We start from the raw sequence: 25,142 nt of genomic DNA, 5'->3' as shown, positions 1-25,142 counted from the left end.
TGCCGCGTGAGCAGGCAGTGATTCCCGCACTGTCAACGAAGAGGAAATGGTGGTGCCCTGTGGACATGTTGCCAGCTGTGAGGAAGGCTCCTTCTTCTGCTGTAGCCGAGGAGGGAGGAGCTCTGAGCCGGTGACGCAGCCACTGATCCCTGATCCTTCACTCCCTGCCTCAGCACCGGATTTGTCTGCATGGTCTGGCACAGCCTCCGGTGAGAGCAGGCGGAGAACAAAAGGAAGACCCCTGCACAGTCCGCGCCTCTCAATTACCTGTAAAACGTGGAGGAGGGAAAGAGGAACCCAGTTACACCTCTCACCTCTACTGGGATCCCCTGTCTCTCAGAGGGGGCTCCGAGTCGCTCAGCCCCGTGAAGCGCAGACAGCTCCATCGGCAGCGGGTGACGGCTGAGGTGTTCAGCACCAGAGGAGGAGGACAGCTCCTTGGAGCGGCTCAGCACCAGAACATACCGACCCCTTCGGGAGCCCCGAGGCGGGACTCCAAGCGCTTCAGCACCGTCAGGCGGACGGTTCCATCTCTAGGGGTGCCTGTCCTCGACCACTGGGCTTCTTCTGGCCAGATTCCCTCTGCCATAGGGCTCTTTCTCTTGTACAAAGTAAAGAGAAGTAACTCAAGGAATTTCACGGAGGTTCGACCCCTCGATAAGGAGCCCCTGGACGCGGAGGTGCAGCGCCAACAGCCCCAGGTGCCCGCGATCTACTCTCCGGGATGGATTCCAAACTGCCAGTCCTCTTCTTGGCGCTCACCATGCTCCTCTGCCAGGCTGGGGCATTCCCAAAGCCCCCGAGTGCCGAAGGTAAGACGTACACCCTGACACACTTGCATCCTTCTAACTCTTGCGGTGAGCACGCCTGGGTATCCCTAAAATAGTGGCCGAGGGGGGCCGTTTTCGACTCACGTCACTCGAGGTCCCGCTTTTTTGTGTATATGTTTTGTTGGCGCAAGGCCGTGAGCGGATATCCCTGCACACTAAATGTTATGTAGTGCAGTGCAGCACTGCAATGTACTGGTGGGTCTTAAATAGTATGTCCCGGCACTCTCCTGCTTTTAATCTCACAATCACACCAAGCCGATTATGCCTTGGTTATTTTCGTCCACTTCCAGCTCACGTTGTGTGCACGCTGGTCTGGTGTTTTTGTTTTAATTCAGAAACGTTCTTCTCACTTGTTATACATCTAGTGTATATGTATGTGCTCTCGTAGAAGTAGTGAGGACAGGAGCCAAAACACTGGGGTTCCCATTAAAGAATGTTATGTTCATGTCTGCATCCGAGAGTGCACAGCCTGCGAGCACGCCCAGCGGGAGATGGGGAAATCTGAGGTCCCATCGGGGAATGTGTTGGAATTTAGATTCGATAGTTGATTTAACATTTAAATGTAAATTAAGTAAAGATTTAACTTCCTGAAATCTACGTATCTCTTACGCAATTGACAACGATGACTAATGATGTATGTAGAAATGTAAAGTAATGTAATTGTGCTATTACTTGACGAGGTCCACGCGCTCACCTTTCACTTAAGAAGCACAAAAACAAGTGCGTGAACTTGCGCCGGAGCGTGCGTGTGTTGGGGTTGGGGGGAGGGGTCGGGGGCGGTGTGCGAGCGCAATGTCAGGAGAAATAAATATCGCTCTATGGAACATGCTACCGGAAACTAGTGCACCAACACGCCGGATTTCACACATTTCTTACTACATTTAATGGTGCCACCTTGACAGAGCGCTTGTTGGCACACGCACGCGCTGCACGCTTAAGACTCTTATTTACCTGGGTTGCTAGCGCCTTGCTCTCTGACTGCTGTTCATGAATGAGTGGATATTCTCAAGGCGTTCTACGCTGCATTAGCCGTATTTTTCCCTCCTGGTGTGCGCGTAGTTACCTCATCGCGCTAAATATATCACCGTGCGCCTTGTGTCTTGCAGATTCCGCCGTGCACAACAGGGAGCTGAGCGTGGAGCGGCCTCTGGAGGAACAGGTAGTGACATTGGGATCCTGCTGGTATTCGCTCGGTTCGTCTTCTTTTCGCACACACAGACGGTAACATACATTTTAAGTTCGTTGTTCGTGTGTCATGAAGAGTGTAAAGCGAGCAGAAACCGATGGCGCTTCCTGACTGCAAACAGAAAGGCTCTGCACTAAAAGTTTGTGATGCGCCCATTGCTGCCAGGCCTGCCTCGCGGGCTCCCTGCCGCCTGGCTGGAGGAGGCGTAGTCACGGGTTATAGTTTTATTTTGGTGGTTTATGATTCTGGTCATTTCTTTTGAATTCGGTGCAAGACCCTTGTTTCCAGCACACAGCTGTTCCTGGCACTAATTGGGGTGGATTTATTCACATGGGTTCCTTCTGAGCTGTGAAACATCCAATGAGTGCCTTGGCTAAACCAAAAAAATCAACCCCCCTCCGCCCCGGAAGGGGGGGGGGGACATGGGGAGGTACACCTTACCGTGGACCCTTCCCCGGCTCCCTCTTTAATCCTACCCCAGCATCCTCCCTTTCAAGCCAGTTGTCACATAACATGTATTTTTAGTCACAATTCGGCAACCACTATTCCCAGCATGATCTCTGGAATGGACTCAAGAAGCGAGCACAGCTAAGAACCTTCGACTGTTCGAGGCCTCAGTGTGCGGAGCAGATGACTCTCCCCAGACGCCACCGCCCCAGGCAGGCTGCTTCTCGCACCCCTTGCACCCCGCCCCCTCCTCCAAGGACCCCTTATCACCTTTCGCCAGTCACAGCATTTCCACGGAGCTCTCTGATTGCACAGCTGCCGGGCCCGGCTCCTCTCGGTCTGCTGCGGCTGCTGCTCCTACCGATAAGAGTCCCGGCTCGTGGCATCTTTTCAAAAGCTGGGATTGAGCGTGGGCCGGTGGGATACCTGTTAAACAGAACTGAGCCCTGTCCCTTTGTCCCATCGCTTCTGACGTGTTCACGTGAAGGCAAAGAGACAAAGCCAGAGTTTTTGTTTTGCAGTTTTATATAGCGCGAACTCTACCCGAGCGCTTCACCTGAGCACCAGTTAGTTACGTTACACAAGCACATATTCATCTTCGGTAGGCGCAGGATGTTGAGCCGACACCGAGCACGAACCTAGTTCCCCAGTTTTAAAGTCGGCAGCTCTGGCCATTACGTCACATCCTCTCCGCTGAGTGTGGCTATGCTGCCTCTCTTGTATTAGTGATAAATGAGAACCCTCCCCACCCCACCCTCCCCGACCCCTCAACTAACTTTAAAGTCGATTACTTTGGCCTGCCTGTAGGCAAGGGATATGTGTGCCAAGCACAGTGACGTGTTCAGTGTCACAGGCAGACAATATTCAATGGACTCGGTTCTCGCAGGTCATCTGTGTGTCTCCTCTCACAACATTAACATCCCCAGTAGCTCGTTTTACTTTATATTTTTGTACAAAATGACCAGCTGCGGTTTTTTTCCTTCCACGCTACAGATTGCCGAGGCGGACGCAGCCAGTAAAAAGAGCGCCACAGGTAGGTGACTGGCACGTGCGTGACGTCATCCTCTGTAATTTATAGCGCTTTAACCAGTAGAAGCGTTAACCGCTCGGCCGTGTCGCTGTTCTTGCAGACAGTCAGGGGGAGTTCCAGAACGACTCGTTCGCCGACGACCTCAGTCTGCTGATGTCGGTGGCAGAAAACGAAAAGAAGGTAAAGCGAAGTGGACTCTTCCGAGACCCCCTCTACGAGCAGCAGCGAACCTACCAGGACTTGGACTCCACCAAGGGCCGCAAGGCGCTGGAAGACTACGACACCACCAAAAGCGAAGGTGCGCGCTTCATGCATGCAGGCTCGGCTGGGCCTCTCACGCGGGGTGCGTGGCAGACGTATGTATGGCTGCCCTGGGTGTAGATTTTTTTTTAATAATAACTCATACGCGCCAATATGTTTGCAAACTTTATTAAGAACACCATTTTTATGTCAGCCACTATTCAGACCATGATATTCTGTTTATAGGCCTAATGCAGGTAGTGAGAAATCAAGACCGAAATTTGCTGTACATGAACCATACTGAATGTAGGCGGTGCATGCACACAAATCTCCAACCAATCTAAGTGACTCCAGATCACCCTGACTCCTGCCACAGGGTGCCCAGAGTGTGAAAGTGATGCGGAACCTTACAAATGATGGACGTGCCCTAGACGAATGCTGATAACAAAACACAGGAAACAGAGACTTTTCTGGCATGATGAAATGCATAAGCAAGTATGCCTTTGACCCCCGGCATAGTAACGTGAGCTCTCAATAGCGTGAAAAGGTTAATAACTAGCGATTGGCGGCTCCTTCGTGAAAGACACAACTTTTTTAAAGCAAGATTAGCCGTGGGGCCCAGTCCACAGCCAGCCCTGGCAATAAAGCTGCAGAGCGGCAGTCCAGCCATCTTGAGTTTTCATAGGGACGAAACTCTAGAAGCAATTAGGAAATCATCCCCACTGATAATACACTTACAGCTCAGAGCTGCCATGATGGGGAGTTAGAGGCCTGTGGCACACAACAACTTCGTGACAAGCAGTCCAGACACCCACACATCTGTAAATGAGACCTGAATGTGTGTGAGAGCCTGTCAGTTTAGGATGGGTGGGTTCACTATCCTGACACTTTTATGAAGACAAAGTTTAGTAATCCATCTTCAGTTTGAACCAGGCCAGCAGTACTTCTTTGAGAGGTTGTATGTCAAAATTGTTGTCAAATTTAGTGTAGATTTTCTATTAGTAATGCCAATGGGACAACATTTTTGTAAAAGATATTTAGGACACAATTTCAGTCATATGATATCTTAGTTACTAGATTCTGGTACCGTACACTTTGTGAAAGCTGTTCATATATTTTTGGAAAGTGTGTAAGATAAACGGCAGCTCACCTCTGTTAGGGAATTGAACCGACCCATTAGGTATAGACCCTGGCAGCAAATATAAAAAGACTGACATAGACATGCGGGTGGCAAAACTCTACAGTTACCACATGTACCTTATGAAGTAAAAACTCATATCACACCATGCACCCCTCAACCCCTTGTGAATACCATACCTTATTGTCTAAAAGTGTTTGATAGAGATGGACATGTAGATTTCAGCTGAAATAATTAACAGAGGCATGCCTGGGAAGTAGAGAGGAAAAGCTAGGGGAATCAAGTGGGAGGAGGTGTGGCATCCAAGATAGCGCCCAGAGCTGTGGATAGCTGGATTTTTACCTTTGCCATAGAAAGCTCTGGCAGGGATTTCTGATCTCAAAGTGTGAACTCACCCTTTGGCATTCTACTTTCAAAGGCACAAGCCCCACACCAAAGAGTGAACAAGCATTGGCATAGCCAATAGGTCTCGCCTTTGGGACCTTATAAGTGTTTAGTTATCCAGCACAATATCCTTGGTGCAACAACATCAACTGTTGCATAGCTAAACACTTATAAGGTCCCAAAGGTGAGACATATTGGCTATGCCAATGATTGTATACATAGCGTGAACTCGACTCCAATGGCAAAGTGGAGCGCTATAGACGAGCATCAATTACATTTCACATGGTCATATTCATTGCCTATAAACATGGGGAGATTACGCAATTTGCTCCGCATCACAGGATTTTGAGCCGATGCCGATATTCCAACCTCATTCCCCAGTCTCAAAGGCAGGCAGCACTGGCCCAAACGCCCCCTTCCGGGTAGAGGGAGGAAGTCAGGCAGAAACCAAATGAAAGCTTGGCTCGTTATGAGCTTGAGGTTCTGACAGGACCTTGATCTGAGCTAGAGCCGAGTTTCAGACTCAGTGTCTCACCCAGCTCCAAGATCTGCAGCTCTGGCTATAATCTCTGCTACTTCAGTGATGTAACATTCACGGTTACACCGCCTCTCTGAAAATTATTTCAGCACCACTCGGTGTAGGTATGCTGTTCGTGGTGCGCATGCGCCTGTGATATTCTGACGCGGGAGCGGGTCAAAAGGGGACTCAAGCCATGGGGTTCTGTAGCGATCTGTGTCTGAGCAGCAGGGCTCTGCTGCGAGAGTGCTGGCTCGATGTCTCGGTGTGTGATGCTGTCATCGTACTCGGGCGCACAGCGAAGCATCGCGCCTTCTGACAGCGGGACTTCTCAGCGATTAACCACAAGCCTCCAGCTGCTGCTCTGAGATGAGTTCAGAGGGAAACCGCAGGCTCCCAACCCCGGAGCCATGTTAACAGGAGGAGTGAGGGAGAGCGTACAGCTACGAAGGAAAGAAGGAAGAGATTGTGAGAGGAGAGCAAATGAAAGGGCAGAAGTGAGGGATGGAAAGAATTCTGAGAGGAAAAAAAGAGGGCGAAAAGGAAGAGAGGTGTGAGAGAAAAGATAGGGATGAAAGGAGGAGAGCGTAGAGAAGACAGTGACAGGAGGAAAGAGAGAAAGAGCTGGAGAAAAAATGAAGCAAAAGTAGAGAGGAGTGGAGAAGACAGAAAACAAGAATTAGAAGGAGGCATGGCGAGAGAGAGCGAGTTTTAGGATGTAAGAAAATGAAAGGTATAAACAAGATGGCGGGAGTAGGATCACAGTGTAAGAAGAGAGAGTAAGTGGAGGGGAGGCACAAGAAAGGAATAAGAATGGACATTAAGAGAGAACAAGCATTGGCTGCGCGGGCGTGAAAGTGACGCGGCCGCGCTGCCGTGAAAGTGAAACTGATCAAGATTGAGATCGCGCGCTGTTAGCGTCCCTTTTAGTGCGCGGAAGTGAAAGCAGCTGCAGCGTCACGTCTGGCGAGAGGTGTGCGATGTGGGTGCACCATGACGACAGAGGAAAGCCAGATGACGCCTCTCCTCGTCACTGTGCGCTTAACCGCACGCTCTATGCCACCCAAAAAGCTGTGGTCGGCTTTTTAAAGCCCACTCACTAAATGTCTCACCAGAGCAGCGCATGCACTGGCTCAGGCGAGACCTAAAAATGAAGAATGAATGAATGAAAAAAATGTAGAGCGCAACTGCTGCTTTATTTGAAGCAATCCTGGCGCTATGTCGGTAATGAAAGTAAAAACAGAATTACACTTCGAGATACAGCAAAGTCTTCAGCTGGGCCATAAAAAGATTTTCTCTCAGAATGGATCAAAGGTATAATTGTAAATCATTGCAAAGACTAGGAGCTAAAAAACGAAAAAGATCTACCACCAGATCTAGTTTTTCGCACTTTAGGGACACACAGCGGATTTTGATTGGCCGAACGGAGAGCAATAGAAGGAAAATATTTTTTGAGCCTGTCTTGAATATACCTAGGGCCGTTCTGATTAAAAGTTCTGTGCGCAACTATACGTGTTTTAAACCTGATTCTAGATTTAACAGGCAACTAATGAAGTTGCTTAAGGCCTTGCCTAGAGTGCCTTTTTGGAATATTCATAACAAGCTGAGCTACAGCTGAGTGAGCAGATCCTGAGAGACTCTCGTATAGACTATGTTAGCATAGTCTAATCTGGAAGTGATTAATGCATGTACAATATCCTTCCAAGTGACACTGGGAAGGTGTTTTAGTAACTTTTTAAATGATTTTAAAAGTCCAAAACAGGTGGCAGCAGTGGTCTGCACCTGGCGTTTGAAAGATAGAGCCCTATCCAATAACATCGCCAGATTCCCGACAACAGTTGAAGGAGTGGGTGCTTGCCCCAGCTCGGAGGGTCAAAGTCTTGTAGCATTGACATTGGAAGGAGTGCCAAACACCAGCATCTCTGATTCATCAGAATTAAGGTTTAGACATACAGTCGGCAACAGCAGAAAAATAGCCTTGAAAATCACCAATCACAGTGTCATCGAGTTGTTGAAATGCCAACATAAATTGTGTGTCGTCCGTATATGATACAATGTTCAAAACCCACATTCGAGCTATCCAGGTTAGTTTGGCCATGTAGCGGTAGGCAATGCTCTCACACAAATTATTTCCTACTCTCCTCAGAAAGGGTGCCATCTTCCAAAGCTAATTGTTAAGCACTTATCTAAAACAGGAGCTAAGACTACTGTACATCTGTGACTGGATCGCAGCCTCCTCCAACAAGTTTTACACATTCTCCCAGTTGCAGACTTCCCTTTCCCCATTGCTCTTGGAGAAGTGTAGACAAAGCAAGGGGTTAAGGATGGGCAGACACATTTTGTAAATCACAAAATGGGTGAGGTAGTTCACACATCTGTGTACACACTGCACATGTGGTTTTATCTCATCCTATTGCCATCTAAGTGCCGTAAAATGATTTGGGATAGTTATATTTCAATAATCAATAGTACATTTTTAAATGTGCATAGAACATCATTGATGATTTAAGGGCAATGAAAAGAGGAAATAGCCACGCCTTGGATTTGGCCCTACCCCCTTCATCAGATAGGGCAACACAAAGTTTATCCAGTTGCAAATATAACTCTTCCTGCTCATGGATGCGACCTCTGTGTTATCCGCTGTACACTTGCCTGCTTGAGGGCATCAGAGTCTCTGCCCACAGCCTATAGCTCTCACAGAAAACTTTAGACCATTCCAGGTAAGCCTAGGAAGTTGTCCAGATGTACTCAGTGCGCCAATGAGTCTTGCTTTTGGAGAAGAACCAGTGTCCTCTGATAAATGTCCTAATACTGAGATGCACTGGATCTTCTGTCTCATCTACACCTCTGTACCAGTTATCAAGGAGTTCTTGGAGCCCCATATCTGAAAAGGGTAGAAGACTGTTGTTTGGATTGTGAAAGCCTTGTAACTTGATTGTGTCTTGAAGCCAGAAGCGGTTATCAATGACAAGCAGTCTGAAAAAGATTCAAGTGCTTTGGTGCCCAACTAAATACCTATCATAGCAGGCTGGTGGAAGACCCTGAAGACGTTTTGTGACTGCTTTCTCTACCATTTTGATGTCTGACTCTGCACTAATCCCAGTACTAATTCTGGCAGCCATCTTCCAGCAGTCTCAATAGTACTACAGGTTGCTTACCTAACCTTCATCTTGAGCAGCCTCCCGAAACCACCTCCAAGGGGGTGTCACCCCTGACCGAGAGGCTGCCTTGCCTTCCCACTAGGCCCTCCACGCACACGGCATTGGCACAAAGCCCCTATTAGTTAGTGGGTAGAAATATTTTCAAAGACCACTTTTTTTCACGTCCTTTGTGCATTAACGACTGTGATGATCAGGTATTTTAAAAAGAGATCCACGTGTATAATAATCATTTTCTGGGCATTCAGTTTTTCAAGTGTGTGTTTTCGTGTCACATTGCCTATTGCTTTTGTAAAATTCTCTCAAATAGTTCAGCTGAGTATTCGTACAAGCGCCGGAGAGCACAGGATGGCTTCAGGGAACCTCTTACCCCGGTTCAAGTGTGGACTGAGTGCTGGTCCAGGTAGAGTCCAACCACAGCGTGTCCGGCCTCTGAGCCGCCTTCCCTCCGTAGACAACCATCCACTGACAAACAGACACCTCAACGAAGAAGTACTCTTCCAAGAAGCTAGAAGGCGTCTTTGTAGTAACTCTGCGACTCTGTATCCACCAGGAGTTACTGACCATGAAATGCATCATCTAAAAATGACCAGACTGGTTAATAATGTTCCTCATTCTCTTGCCCGTGGCTGGTGATAATCTGCTTAAACGCCTCAAGACCAGAGTTGTTTTCTCTTTCAGTTGATTTGAAAGCTTTCCATTTAAAGTTCTGCCAGAAGTTTGAAATGGTGTATTCCAGTCACAGAATGGCCATGCCCTTTCCAAATGCCCCTGAGTTCCTCTGGAGAGCAGCATATAGTTCATGGATCCGAAACCAGCGTTCACACTGACATCTCTCGTCTTGGTCAGTTTTGATCTCACCCATAGCCGTAGACAGCCCTGTTCTGGCATCACTATGTTTCTGGAGCTCTGTGCCTGCCCCGCTTGGAGGTGTGACCCCAGAGACTGGATTCAAGGGACTCTCTTTGGTTATGCAGCAGGCAGAAGTTGCCATGGTATCTGTACATAGGAACTTGGAGAGCAGCTATAGAAAGTTAGGCACCAGCTCTTTGAGTGCTGTTCCATCATATGAATGTATAGCTTCAACATCTGCACGAGTCTTTTTTCTTCCTCATCCTACAGAGAACATGTGCACTCACATCCTTTGTGTTTTTCAGTTCAGGGCTGCATGTCTCGTGAGCGAACTTCACATACCTAGCACCAAACTAATCCCAGTCTAAATAGACCCAACCTGCCTATACGCAGTGTGCGTAAGATATGAACATACCGTAAGAAGTTTGCTAAAGCATGTTGAAATAGTGTCCAAGCGATAGCGCTGCGGCCCCTTCCTGCTTACAAGTTCTGAAACCAGCAATTACTTGCACCTCATTGATCCTTTGCAGTGCATGCAATGTGGGTGAGATGAAAAGCCCCAGAGTGACTGGGGTGATGGTGGAGATTGGAAGGGCTCATTCAATCTTTGTTTTTCTTTTAGATGACCCGGATGGGCTTCACCAGTTGGACGGGACTCCCTTAACTGCCGAAGACATAGTGCAGAAGATTGCCACGCGGATATACGAGGAAAATGACCGAGGAGTGTTTGACAAGATCGTTTCCAAGCTTCTCAACCTCGGCCTGGTATGTTGTTTGAGCAGAGGAGCTCTGTTTGCTGCCTCTTATCCAATGTTCATTACTGCAGACTGCTGATGGCAGCTTTTAAGCAGCAGAAGCCTTGCTTCCTGACTGTGCGAGCAAACGTTTGTCTAAGCACAGAGTGATGGCCCTACCATACATAGCCTGGTGGACCCGGGCAATGATCGTCTGCTGTCAGAGGGCAGGACATCATGCAGGCTCTAACCAGATGTGCAAATGCTCGCACAGTGGCTGTGCTGTGTTACCAAGAAGTGTAATTATATTTGTTTTTCTTTCTGGTTCATCTGTCTGCTCCAATTCTTCGACACTGTGTGTTTTTTTGTTTTCTCTTTTTTACTAAGATTCCTCCGTTTTTTTCAAAAATGATTCTTTCTCAAGTGTTTTTACTCTATTTTTTTTTTTACCTTTTCACATCTTAATCCACTTTTATGTTTTTTGGTACATTCTGTTTTTAGACCTCAACCTACAAACAGCTTTAGCTGTCTGTTGTTAAAGACCTATTGTCTTCAGTACACCATGCAGAGAGTGTGCTTTGGTTGTGCCCCTTGCTCATGGCACATGGCTCAAGGATTGCTTTCTTGTCTATCTCAGTTCCCTGCTCCACCTTTAATGACGTTCCTGCCTATTCTGGTATTTGTCCCGCCTAGGAAACATTCTCGTTTACCATGTTTCTAATTGGTTGACTCGTATCCTTCCAATGCTGATGCGAGGAGACTACTCTCTTCTACAAACTCACTTTATTTTTTATTAACTTTATACATTGTATTTTAGCGAGGGTCCAGCAGCGACACACTGATACTGGACCATTCTCTCCCCCCTGTTGTGTGACAACATGTGCACACTTTAATTGTTAATTTATAATTCCTAGATGGTCGTCTCCCGTATTAGAATGGTAAATTTAGAGTGGCCTAAAAAGAAAAAGTATAAAATGACCACTGCTCATGTGAGCACATGAACGTCAGCCACCTTTGAATTCATTTCCTTATGCTTTGGGAAAATGCATTCAAACATGGCCGCCGTGGATTTGTGCTTATCCACCTACATCCATAATGGCAATCATTCTATTGCATTCCTAATTTAAGCCCTGCTATAAAAAAAATGTGTCCCTTGGGTATGTTTTTGGCCTCTCTTTTTCATCCATTTTCATATATTGTCCCCAATGTTACATTTTTTTAGCCGCTTAATTTTCCATTGGCTTGTCTGTTTTTTTCTTTATCTAATTCTTTGATTCCTTTTCATGCCTTTTACCTCTTGTTTATTTGTGTAATCTTGTGTAAACCGACGAATGGAAGAGAATTGTCAAGCACCAAAGCAGAGCAGAAGCAGAGGCTTCGGTGCTTGACAATTCTCTTCCATTCGTCGGTTGTTATATTTCATTCTTTGGTGCCTCTTTTTCATTGTGGTCCATTAGTTTGATTTTTTTACCTCTACGTTTCTTTACAAGGCCACTCAGTGTTGATATTTCACTCCAGCATATTAACTTTCTCACCCTTTCCATATTTCAGTCCTGTTTGATCTTTGAGCCATTTTATGTCTTGCTCCACGTATTTTCTTAATATCTCTTTTAAATAATTTGCCTCCAAATGTTTATCCATCTGTTTGTTTTATATTGGGCTCGGCCTCAATAAATTGCCATACATGCAGCGAGGCCTCAGCAATACTGAAACGTCCACTGTGGTCCACAGAGTGGTATGTGCACCCAGGCTCACGTATTGTATTGTACTGCATTGTTTTGGTAGTGTTTGTCTTACCTCATGCGCGCTGCAATAATTTAAATGTAAATGAGCCATGAATTAAACAGCAGAAACCATCTTGACTATAAAATGCATTAGCCTCAAGGCACAAACACAGGAATACGAGCCCTCTTCTTGTTAAAAAATTCACTCCCAAGAAGGCAGAATGTCTTACTAAAGATCTCCACCAACAGGCAAAGCTCTGTTGTTCTCTGCCATCTTTTTTCAAAGAAGGTGGTCTTTCCTTTGCATTGTTTTCGTGCTTTGAGCCTCCTGTGCCCCACCTCATTTACAGCCATTAAATACAGGGCCTATGGAGATCTGCCGCCTTGAGGGCCACCATAGAATGTCGGGACCTCTAGGTCTCTCCAACCTATCAGAGTCTGGAGGGACCTGGTGAGCCACCATAACATAAGGTAGAGTTTCTAATGTTCTGATAATTTCAGTGCTATCGTTCAAGCTCTAAGCAATAGCGTCTGTTCTTCAGGTCCCAGCCGTAAGGCACCCGCCTGGAAGGAAATGCACACATGAAACTCAGACTTCCAAGCGAAATGTCTATGGTCATCGAGCCCAGAGCGGGAGAGTCCTACCAACGATAACAGGTCAATAAGCCAAGTGTTCTATTCAGTTTGGAGTCCAGAATACCCACTCCCTGCTTTATATAACACATAGTTTTAAGTCTATCTTCTAAGGCAAGTGGTATTCACAAATGACTTCCCAAGAATTATTGACTAAGTCAGTTTCCAGCTAAGCCAACCATGCACAGTGAATTGTATTCATCTACTCCAAATATTCATTATTAGAGCAGATTTATATGAGCATCGTGAATGAATCCATTAAGTCGAATGCTTCCCCACAGATCCGGCTCTTTTTCATAGCTACATATAGACATATATCTTCTTTTTCTAAACAGCGAGTCCAGCAATCTATACTTCAGAATCTCTGTATCTATGTGTATCACAATTTATATTAATGTTTTAGAAATTCTATTGGAAAAGGTGACGTATCCCACACACATCACTCATTTTTAATATTTTAGCATCCACCCAACATTTTCAACAAAGCAGTGGATTCTTTTTTAGTGCCTGGTTCCACCAAACTGAAGCTCCCGTTTTTATCCTAAATTGTCATGCAATTCTAATGTGTATGAAGAATATTGTTTTAACCATGTGTACAAACAAACACATTAACTAGACTTGAAGACCACCATGGCAGTCTGGTGGCATTCGTGGGAGCACCGTGGCAGCTGAGCTTATTCCTTAACTCCCACCAGCAACACATAGTGAGACTTATTGCTCCCACACTGATTTGTGTCCATATGTGGGAAGCGGTGATCTTACATTCAAAAGTCACTGTTTCCCTGCAGCTCACAAGATTAGCCTGGCTCAATGGTCCCCTGCCCATCTCTCAGGTTTAATAGAGGAGAAGTATACAGGTATGCAAACAACCCAATCACTCCTCTAACCTACAGAAGTGGAGGCTGGCATATTTGATAACTGACTTGAATGAGTATGTGCTTATTTGGTTGCAGTCCTAGACTTGTTATCACTGTTTCTGTGCGTAGTGCTTTGTTATGGTATGCTATGGAAGCCTTTCCTCTGACCAAAGATGTTGAACGAAACATTGTGTGAAGCCCTCTTTATTCTAAAGGGGGTCCTTCCATGCACCCCATTTAGGGATTGCCACTATTGTCCGCTCTTCAACTTTTCATGCTCACAATTTTAATCCATAAATTCGAATGTTCTGATCAGTTTATACTTATATATCACTCGAGGTTTGATAAAATGTATAAAATATGTAATGAGAGTTTTTTGATTAGTGTCAATAAAATGTATCCATTTCCTTTACAAATCAAAAAGAACATTGTCGTTTGTTTCCTCAGGTCTGTATGTTTGTACATCACAACCCCAGTGAATTTCGGACCATTATTGTCCTTTGGCAGGGACACTTGAATCGGTATTAAATTCTCGAATCAGAAAGGAAATCAATTGAACTGCAGAGTTTGGGCGTAAACCCGGACGCTAAAATTCTAAATGGGCGCCATGTTTAGTATTGTTCTACCCTAACAAGCTTGTATGCTGACATTGAACATGGGCGCCATGTTTAGTATTGTTATACCCGAACAAGCTTGTATGCTGACATTGAACATGGGCGCCATGTTTAGTATTGTTATACCCGAACAAGCTTGTATGCTGACATTGAACATGGGCGCCATGTTTAGTATTGTTCTACCCTAACAAGCTTGTATGTTGACATTGAACATGGGCGCCATGTTTAGTATTGTTATACCCGAACAAGCTTGTATGCTGACATTGAACATGGGCGCCATGTTTAGTATTGTTCTACCCTAACAAGCTTGTATGCTGACATTGAACATGGGCGCCATGTTTAGTATTGTTCTACTCGAACAAGCTTGTATGTTGACATTGAACATGGGCGCCATGTTTAGTATTGTTCTACCCTAACAAGCTTGTATGTTGACATTGAACATGGGCGCCATGTTTAGTATTGTTCTACCCTAACAAGCTTGTATGCTGACATTGAACATGGGCGCCATGTTTAGTATTGTTATACCCGAACAAGCTTGTATGCTGACATTGAACATGGGCGCCATGTTTAGTATTGTTCTACCCTAACAAGCTTGTATGCTGACATTGAACATGGGCGCCATGTTTAGTATTGTTCTACCCGAACAAGCTTGTATGCTGACATTGAACATGGGCGCCATGTTTAGTATTGTTCTACTCGAACAAGCTTGTATGCTGACATTGAACATGGGCGCCATGTTTAGTATTGTTCTACCCGAACAAGCTTGTATGCTGACATTGAACATGGGCGCCATGTTTAGTATTGTTCTACCCGAACAAGCTTGTATGCTGACATTGAAAGGAAACGGACTATGACTTCTTTTATTGGATAGAGTACTTTGACACTGCTCCTATGCAGGTCACTTGTTTATTATCACCTGAGAACAGCATTAAAACATACCAGCAAGGTACTGCAAAGGTGTCTACATTGTATTGCAAGAGTTGATCTGACTCCTTGAAGTTTAATCTTTGTTAAATAATTTGATTACCATATTCCACCTGTATTTTTTATAGATCACGGAAAGCCAGGCATACACCTTGGAGGACGAGGTGGCGGAAGTCTTACAGAAACTAATTGCAAACGAAGCTAGGACTCGAGAAAAAGAATCCGAGGACTTTGATTACCCCCCTGTCAGAACAGACAGCGAAACGGAGGAGAAAGTGGAGGAGAATATGGTAATTTTCCTTTGAACTAATGGGATCCGAGCCACTTCCATGAGCGCAGCCAATCTCCTGCAGGCGGCCTGGGCCTGGGGAATAGTTATTTCAGTCTGCAGACGATACGGAGCCTTTAATGGCTCGCTGCCTGACACACCACGCGCTCATACATCACGCACGCATTAGTTGTCAAAAAGGCTATTATGTCATTTTACACCCACGATCCAGAACAATTTTGTGTTAGAAAATAGGCTGAATATAGTAATATGTTTCATTGTTCTAATGAGTCAGGAGGTACAGAGATACTTTAAAAGTCCCTCATATTCTTGATTTTATTTCTTGGTGTTATGCTTTCTGTTTTGTTCCCTTCACCCTCTTCCTCTCTACCCATAAGCGCTGAGTGCTGTATTCCAGTGGTGGCTGGTGACATTTGAAAGTGGTGAGGTGCAAAATTTGTGGTGGAGCACACCGCGGTGAGCGAGCGCAGCGACCGACCCTGTATGACCTAAGGAGGGTTCGGGGGATAATCCCCCGAGAAATTTTTGAAAAATGAGTGAGCAAATGGTGCATTTAAAGCAAATTTGAGAACACATGCACTTTACTCTTCACAGTCAAAAACGAGGTGAGGGTTGGCCTAAACTAACTCCTTTTTGACTATGAAGAGTAAAGTGCATGTGGTTATGTAGATGGTTAAATACATACATCCCATCCTAGTCAGCCTAGCCTGACTCACACAAAAATATATATAATTCAGCCTCTACTTAGCTCTCTTGCAGACAGAATATCAGTTGTGTTTCTGTTTTAGCTGTTCTAATAGTTAGAGATTATGCACATAGACACAGACAAAACCAAAACATACACAAAACTATCCCTCTGGATGGAAGACCGAGACCAGGAGTAAAACCAGAGTCTAGCAAGCTGCTCATCGCAGACAAAGTATTTCATATTTTTATTCTCTGCTGTGAATCTCGCTTCCTTATGTGCACCTCTACTGATCTCACCACTTCTTTGTTGAACAAATATGGTGTGGTTGAGCTTGATGGCAGTTTAGGTAACAAACGGAGCCACAAGCAGTGTTAGTGGTGCTGTGCTCTGGCATTAGGCAGGGATTAGTTTGTCCAGACCTTCCTCACCGCCTGCGATTTGCTGCTGTGAACACAAAGCAGGCAAAATAAGGGGGCTGCTAAATGTTTCTGGAAAACTGCACTAGGGCATGGTCAGCACAGGCTATATGGGTGAGGGTAAATGAAGGCAGGAAACCAGCAGCAATTCGTGGGGAAAGCAACAATGACGGAATCTCGGAGAGTGTTTACATAAAGTGTAGAACAAAAGGAAAATGTACAAGCGTTAATACATTTATCCCCTCTCACCCCTCCAGCCCCCCCATTCCGTAGCTGCTAAAAATTGGGGTTAGGGAAGTGTCTTGAAAGAGCCTCAAAAGATAAAGTAAACACAATTTACAAACCATGGACAATGATGTCACTGGGTGTCTTTGAGAGAAGGCGTGATAACCCAGCCAGTCGCGTGTTCTGCTGCGCATGTTTCCTTCTAGTTGTTCGTTTTATTTCTGGGAAAAAGCGACTGGGCCTTTCATCCTTTTTAGGGAAAGAGTTCCCTGTCGATTGGGTAATGATAACAGTATAGGGAAATGTACAATGCACAGCGATATACCGTACTATATTTTTTTAACTGGGCAGGTATAAAACAGGGAGGAAACTGAGACGAGAAATGAAACCCTGAAGATGATCTTTCAAGCAGAGCGATGCTGCGCGAGACAATGTACTCCCCAGTGCGGCCTGCGTAAAACATTGTAAACAGAGCAGGGGCTGAGCTCACTGACTGGAGAAGGTGCGAGAACATACATTCAGAGCCGAGGGGAATAACCGGTCGTCGGCCATGACACAGTAACTGCACTGAAAAGAACTGGGGAGAAATACTCTAGCCACGTTATACTAACCCCAAACTTTTGGCAAAGGGTTGACGTGTTCTCAGTTGGCTTTTTGCTGAGGGAAAACACAAAGTGCAGTTGCGCTTCTCGGTGTCTTTGCCGTGTTTAAAGTCCTTAAAGTCCAACATGGAGAAAGTTGGCCTACTAATGGAACTGTAAAGGAATGGAATGTTCCGATTTGGTATTTGTTTTGTGTAAGTATGAAATATAACGAGCAAAGCGTCAGTGAACATCAGTGCGCCTTACAGAGAACTTTTCATCACAGCAACAGAAGGTCTCGACAGGCAGTGACGCAGGCAGAGTATGCAGGGCTGCTGAAATCAGAGTGCAAAAGCAGGGTGTGATGGGGAAGTGAATTTATGGCAGAATACTAGACAGTTCCGATTCTGAGGAAAAGGATAAAGCGACACATTTCTGTACAAAATAACACTAACACGATTTGCCCAGAATCACAGTGACTGACTGGGTGCCAGATTAGAATCCAAGCTGCGAAGCACAAGTAACTAACATGTCGCGGCCCAATATTGATAAAATTGTAGAATGTAATGTGGACCGGGTCTTTAAGGATTGTCGGAGGCTCTTAAAATCATGGGCCTATCTCCAACTTACCATCCTGGGGAGGGCCAGCTTGATTAAACTGTCTATTCCTGCCCAAATATATATTCCTTTTTAACACTATTCCTTTGGCTTTTGATCCTAAAATTTTGGACAGATGCCAGAGAGAGATTAACTCCTTTATTTGGAACAACAGAGCTACTAGGCTAGCATGGAAAAAGTTGAGGAGGAGAAGAGAGAAGGGGGGGGGGGGGGGCTGGCACTGCCTGACTTGGTATACTATGCATGGGCTTTTCAGTTGTCCCATTCAAGGATGCTATTGAAATCTCCATGTTGCGTACTAACGGGGACAATGTATAAAGCCATGCTAATAGGGGCGGGCCTACCATTAGATGGATTTATGTTTAAATACGGAGATCACATTTTTTTAAAAAAGGTTAAATAAAAAATTCTTCAATCTTTGGCTAAAGCTTGGGCATTGATCAGGAAGAACCTGGGGCTCTCTTACTATTCCACCAATGCACCGATTTGGGATTCCCCAGGCTTACCGGCCTGCTTAAAAGATTGTCTGGCTAGACCTTTGAGGGACGCAGGAATCGTAAGGTGGGGGGATCTTTTGTTTGAAGGAGATTTAGTGTCATGGGATGATTTGCGGGATAAGGTAGGACCTGGAGTGACAAGATTTAAGTATATACAGCTTGTCAGTTGGGCCAGGGCTCTAGGTAAAAAGGGCGTCCTTTTGGGGGTCACTAGTAACCTGGAACAACAGCTGGTAGAGCGGCAAAGGGGGGGGGGGGGGTAAAGAGGTCTCTCTGTGGCACTGGAGTTTGCTGGATGATATTGATGGCGAGTTTACCCATCCCGGTGATCTCTGGGGAGAAGAGTTGGGCCCCCATTGTGAGGATGATTGGATAAAATCCTTCTCTCTACTCTACAAAATCGTGAAACCAGCATGGCTGAGACGGAACCATCTATTTAGGGCACACCGGGCCTACCTCTCCACGCTAAAACTCTCGAAGTAATAGCAAAATAAAAAATGTAATAAATGTAATCTCCCCAACGCATCAGATGTTCATATGTTTAAAGACAGCCCCTTCATCGGCCGGTTTTGGGAAGAAGAAATAACATTACTGAATTCCATTCTAGAGATCACTTTGACAATAACTCTGCCATTAATTGTTTTTGGATTATATCCCAATGTTACGGGCCAGGCCAGGTCATTTTTATTCTATGCAATTCTTCTGGCCAGAAGACAAATTTGTAAAGTCTGGGTGGAATCATCTGCGCCTCAGTATTCCGGCTGGTTGACGTCCTTAATCGAGATATCAAAGGTAGATTTAGCCAGACTGGGTAATAAATCTAATCGGACCTTTTGGGACTTCTTGATTCATTGGAGATAGGGTTCCGGGGTTTATTTATTTATTTATTTTTCTCTCCCCCCCCCGGGTCCTTATGATTATGCCTAAATAACTCCAAGGATCTTGGGTCATTGATCTCCGGCGTTTCTACTAAGATCCTACAGGTAGTAACATACCTTGATGGTGTGAGTGATTCTTCTTCTTCTGGTTCATCATCTTCCGCCAAAACGATAATCGTGCCTAGGCTCGGCAGAGAAATTAATCTTGTTTTCTAAAGGGGGGCACGCGAGGTGGCTGGTGTATTCAGAGAAGAGGGATATGGCAAATGAGGACAAAAAAAAAAACAAGTGGCGGCCCTGCCGACATGACGCGGTGGAGGGGGGGGTTGTGCATAGAGGGGGTTTATTTTAATTATATTTAACAAAATAAATAACTTACCTTAGCTGCCTGATCCTGTCCAGCGCAGTCTCTGTTCCTGGGCCGGGTCCCGCACCGCCTCTGCTGCTTCTGATCAGGAACAGGCAGGCATGCTCCCTCCCCTCCTGTAGCCAGCGTTGTGATTGGTGCAGAGTCGCGGGCAGCGCCTGTAGGAAGGCCATTTTCTCTATGAAGGCTGCATGCAGCCGACATAGAGAAAATGTAGAGTGCGCATTACTGCTTTGGTCGGCCCCAGGGCAAACCGGGCAGTCAGGGCACTCAGAGTGGTGCAAGCCACTCCTCCCCGACCCGCCCACCTGCCAGCCCCCAACCAGGCATATTCTCCCACCCGCCCCCAACCAGTCGTACCACTGCATACCACTGCATTCTGCTCTCTCGCAGTGCGAGAAGCAGAAAATAAAATGGTATTTAAAATACCATTTTATTTTCTGCTTCTTGCGCTCGGAGAAAGCAGTGGGCTGGCGCTCCTATGCCCTCATGGAGCGGCCGCCACTATATTCATTATAGTTTGGCTCGCGTATGCTACTGTATTGTGGCAAACAATGCAGAAACGTAGATTAGATACATCCTCTCCGGAATCACCTTTGAGCTGGGCTGCACCCGAGTGCAGGCGACAAAAAGATTAAACGGCGGTGCCGCAGGTTTTCTCAATGAATCCAATCTGTTTTTTTATTGTGGTCTGCGTACTGCAGAGTATTTCTGTCTTGTGTTTGGCTACACAAAATAGATATGTTGGAAGGCGGACCCCGAGGAGTCGGTGAGACCACCAAGGGGGGCCCTCTCACTGCACGAAGTAGCCGAGCGCTGCCGAGAAGTCTCCTGAGAGATCCTTCTCCTATCCCGTACTAGCACAGTAACACCACCACACCGGACTCAAGGAGGTTGTCTCAAGACAAGCAATTCTTTATCATCAATAAAAGGTTACGAGTTCAATATTTACACGAAGGGATCGAGGGATCCACCAAAAGTCTCAATGTCTCTTTGGAAGGGTAGGGGTAGCGGGACAGTCTTTGGCAGGAATGTGGTACGAGGGTACCTGGGGCCCAATTCTTATCCTCACGCTGGAGGACCTCCGATCTCGGAGGGGTCGAGCCGCGACGGCGTCAGCAGGGCTCTGGCGTACAGTTCGTGGAGAGCCGCGATTCAATCAGCAGGGCTCTCAAGATGGTCTCTGTTCAGCTCGAGCCGCGACGTCGTCAGCAGGGCTCCGAGGAAGGTTCCAGCGAGGTTGGGCCGCGACGGCGTCTGCAGGGCTCCGATGTTTCAGGTGGTTCAGAAAAGGGTTCACAGGAGGGAGCCGCGACGCAGTCAGCAGGGCTCGTGATGGTTCCGGCAAGAGTTCGTCTCCGTAGGGTCAGCCGCGATTCGATCAGCAGGGCTCTCGACTCCGGGATACAACTGCCGAGCTGTGGTGGGGTCGCCCCAGATATAGGTCTGGAGCCCTTTGATGTCCGGACCTATGCGCCCGAGGGGGCGGAGTGGCCGGGTGGAGGTGGCCAGACGCCCAGCAGGAGAGGCGCCAGGCCCATGGGAGTTTGCAGGGTGATCACACCTCGAGAGGGGAGGACAGTTGGGGGTCCCATCGATACTGTCCTCTGCCGGGGCGATGAATGGTTCCTGCGGCACCCCCTGGCCAGTCCGTGGTGCCTCGATGTCGGGGCTTCGTTGGGGTCGAGGCTGGGTTGAGCGGGGTCGCGCCGGCTGGGGCACGGTGTGACGTGGATGCCAACAAGATGGCGGAGCCACGAGGAGTATGCGACCACGTGTAGCTCCGGGTGAAGGGCCTTGGTGCAGTCCAGACGGGTGGCCCGTGACGGCCGGGGCGGGGAACGGCCACAATCCAGGGGGTTAAGGACCACGCCACGAGGCCAGGTCCAACAGGCGTCCCCCCCAGCCGAAGGCATGGAGAGTCACCCATCTCCTTGGGGATTCTCCTCGTCAAGGCGGAAGAAGCGGGACAGGCCGTCGGCGTTGGCGTGGTCATTGCCGGGCCGGTGTTCGACGTCAAAGTCCATCCCTTGTAGCGAGATGGACCAGCGCAGCAGCTTGGGGTTCTCGCCCCGCATTCGCATTAACCATTGCAAGGGCCGGTGGTCGGTCTGGACCCGGAAGTGGGCGCCAAAGAGGTAGGGCCGGAGCTTCTTGAGGGCCCACACCACAGCGAAGGCCTCGCGCTCAATAGTGCTCCAGCGTTGCTCCCGGGGCAGTAGTCGCCGGCTGATGAAGGCCACTGGTCTGTCGAGCCCCCTTTCGTCAGTTTGGGAGAGGACGGCCCCGATCCCATACTCGGAGGCGTCCGTCTGTACCACGAACTCCTTCTGGTAGTCCGGGGCTTGCAGCACCGGAGCAGTACACATGGCCGTTTTGAGGGTGTCGAAGGCTGTTTGGCAGCGGGGTGTCCAGTGTACCTTCTTGGGCTGTTTTTTGGACGTTAACTCTGTGAGGGGGCCAACAATGCTCCCATAGTCCCGGATAAACCGCCGGTAGTATCCGGTGAGGCCCAGGAAGGCCCGGACAGCGGTCTGGGTAGTGGGGGGTTCCCAGGTCTGGATGGCATCTATCTTCGCTTGGAGGGGGGCCACCTGCCCGCTCCCCACTTGATGGCCCAGGTAGGTCACGGATCCGTGGCCGATTTGGCATTTGCTGGCCTTGATTGTGAGCCCGGCCCGCTGGAGGGCGGCCAGGACGGCCTCCAGGTGGAGGAGGTGCTCGGCCCAGTGGTTGCTGTACACGGCAATGTCATCTAAGTAGGCCGCGCTGAAGGCCTCAAGCCCGGCCAAAACCTTGTTCACCAGTCTTTGGAAGGTGGCCGGGGCGTTCTTCATTCCGAAGGGCATCACCCGAAAGTGGTAATGCCCATCCGGAGTCGAAAAGGCGGACCTTTCTTGGGCGCCGGGGGTGAGCTGGATTTGCCAGTACCCGGCGGTGAGGTCCAGCATGCTCAAGTAGCGAGCGGCCCCTAGGCGGTCGATCAGTTCGTCGGCCCGGGGTATCGGGTGTGCGTCCGTCTTGGTTACTACATTCAGGGCTCGGTAGTCCACGCAGAATCGCAACTCCGGGGGGTGACCGGGAGCTGCGGCCTTGGGCACCAGGACGACAGGGCTGGCCCACGGGCTGTCGGAAGGCTCGATGACCCCCAGGGCCAGCATCTTCGCTACTTCGGCCTGGATGCAGGCCCGCACTCGGTCAGGCACCCGGTAGGCTCTGTGTCGTATGGGGGGGTTCTCCCCGGTGTCGACGTCGTGGACGCACCAGTGGGTCACCCCCGGGGTGAGAGAGAAGAGGGCTGCGTAGTCCCGCAGTAATCGCTGGCAGTCGTTGCGCTGCTCCGGGGTCAGGGACGAGGCGAGTTGGACCCCTTCGATCGATCCATCGTGACTGTCGGATTGCAAGAGGTCGGGCAAGGGCTCGGAGTCGTCCTCGCTCCCCTCGTCGGTCGCCAGCAGCAGGCTCAGTTCGGTCCGGGCGAAGTGGGGTTTTAGCCTGTTCGCATGTAGGACCCGGAGGGGGTTCCGGGGGGACTCCAGATCGACCAGGTAGGTGACGGGACTTTTCTTCTCCACCACCTTGAAGGGCCCGGTCCACTTGTCCTGGAGGGCGCCGGGTTCGACCGGGGCCATGACCCATACTTTCTGACCTGGCTCGAATTCTACCGTAGAAGTGTTGCGATCGTACCACCGCTTCATGTCCTCCTGGCTGGCCTCGAGGTTGGCTTCGGCTATGGCTCGGAACTTGCGGGTCTGGTTTCGGAGGGTCAGGAGGTATCGGTAGACGTCAGGAGGGGCGCCTCGGGGCTTCATCTCCCAGCCCTCCTTGACCAGGCTGAGTGGTCCGCGGACCGGGTGCCCGTACAATAGTTCAAACGGGCTGAACCCCAGGGACTTCTGCGGGACCTCCCGATAGGCAAACAGGAGGCAGGGCAGCAGGACATCCCATTTCCGCCTGAGGGGTTCTTCCAGGCCCTGGATCATCCCTTTCAATGTTCGGTTGAACCGCTCAACCAGCCCGTTCCCCTGAGGGTGATATGGGGTCGTGAACTTGTATGTGACCCCGCATTGTTGCCACAGGGACCGCATGTACCTGGAGATAAAGTTCGTGCCACGGTCGCTCACCACTTCGCTGGGGAATCCCACTCGGGAGAAGATCCCCATCAAGGCCCGGCCTACCACAGGGGCCGTTATAGTTCTGAGCGGGACCGCCTCCGGGTACCTGGTGGCGTGGTCCACGAGGACCAGGATGAAGCGGTGGCCCAGGGCGGTTTGGGGGTCCAGGGGTCCCACAATGTCGATTCCGACTCGTTCAAACGGGGTGCTGACGGCGGGAAAGGGCTGGAGGGGGGCCTTGACCCGACCCCCCGTCTTTCCGCTGGCTTGGCAGGTCTGGCAGGACCGGCAGTGGTTGTCCACATCTCTCCGCATCCGAGGCCAGTAGAAGTGGGTCACCAGACGACTGTACGTTTTGTCTTGCCCCAAGTGTCCGGCGAGGGGCACATCATGGGCCAGGTTGAGAAGGAACTCCCGGAAGCGGAGGGGGACCACCAACACGCGGCCGGCCCCGAGTTCTGCCACTTTCTGTTCACTGTACAACAGGCCCTCGGCCCAGTAGATCCAGTGGGTGCCGGTCTGGTCACCGTTGGCTTGCGCGGTCGCCTGCTGTCGGACCCCTTCGAGAGAGGGACAGGACTGTTGCTCTTGCTGGAACTGCTCTCGGGTGGGGCCCCCTTCATGTTGCCATTGCGTCAGTTCTGGTAGGGCGCTCGGAGAAGCCATCTCTTCGGGGGAGGATTCGCTGGGCCCGGGGTCGGTGTCCGCCTCCTCCTCGCTGCTGGCGGGAGGGGGTGTGAGCCCCTCGGGTCGGGCCGTCCCGGAGGTCGAGGAGGAGCGGGGGGCCTGGGCGGTCATGGACCGGGTGATGGCGCAGGCCCAATCAGCCAGTCCCAACATTCGGAGGTGCTCTCGTCGTTCTACTTGAGCCCAGGGGGAACTCTCCAAGTCGTTCCCCAGGAGGCAGTCGACCGGGGCGTCGTCGCGCACCGTCACCTTCAGCAGGCCCGTCACCCCTCCCCACTCGAAGGGGACCAGGGCCATCTGGCATAGGCTTTCACTGTTGTCGGCCGTCCGCACAGGGCACAGCACATTCGGTAGAATCTGTTCAGGGGTCACCAGGTGGCAGCGGACAGCGGTGATACTGGCGCCGGTGTCGCGAAGGGCTTCGGCCCGTTGTCCATTGACCGTGACCTGCTGCCGGTACTTCTGGGTGTTGGTTGGGATGGGGGTGCAGGGTACCATCTCTCGGCTACCCAG

At 48.9% G+C, this 25,142-nt stretch overlaps 1 protein-coding gene across 1 annotated transcript in view; it reads left to right on the top strand.

Annotated features, from left to right (window-relative positions):
• The first annotated feature begins 166 nt into the window (after window positions 1-166).
• The window catches only part of SCG3 (secretogranin III), a 243,241-nt gene continuing 218,265 nt past the window's right edge, over window positions 167-25,142 (top strand). The window contains exons 1-6 of the mRNA XM_085644187.1: window positions 167-812; window positions 1,937-1,989; window positions 3,457-3,496; window positions 3,594-3,791; window positions 10,405-10,547; window positions 15,397-15,558. Coding sequence (XP_085500313.1) covers window positions 725-812; window positions 1,937-1,989; window positions 3,457-3,496; window positions 3,594-3,791; window positions 10,405-10,547; window positions 15,397-15,558 — 684 coding nt within the window. The 5' untranslated portion in view covers window positions 167-724. The remainder of the gene's footprint in view (window positions 813-1,936; window positions 1,990-3,456; window positions 3,497-3,593; window positions 3,792-10,404; window positions 10,548-15,396; window positions 15,559-25,142) is intronic.

Source organism: Triturus cristatus, chromosome 3_1 (assembly GCF_964204655.1).
Source record: "Triturus cristatus chromosome 3_1, aTriCri1.1, whole genome shotgun sequence".
Classification (NCBI taxonomy): domain Eukaryota; kingdom Metazoa; phylum Chordata; class Amphibia; order Caudata; family Salamandridae; genus Triturus; species Triturus cristatus.
Note: the sequence above shows the minus strand (reverse complement) of the source record. Positions and strands in the feature narration are given on the sequence as shown.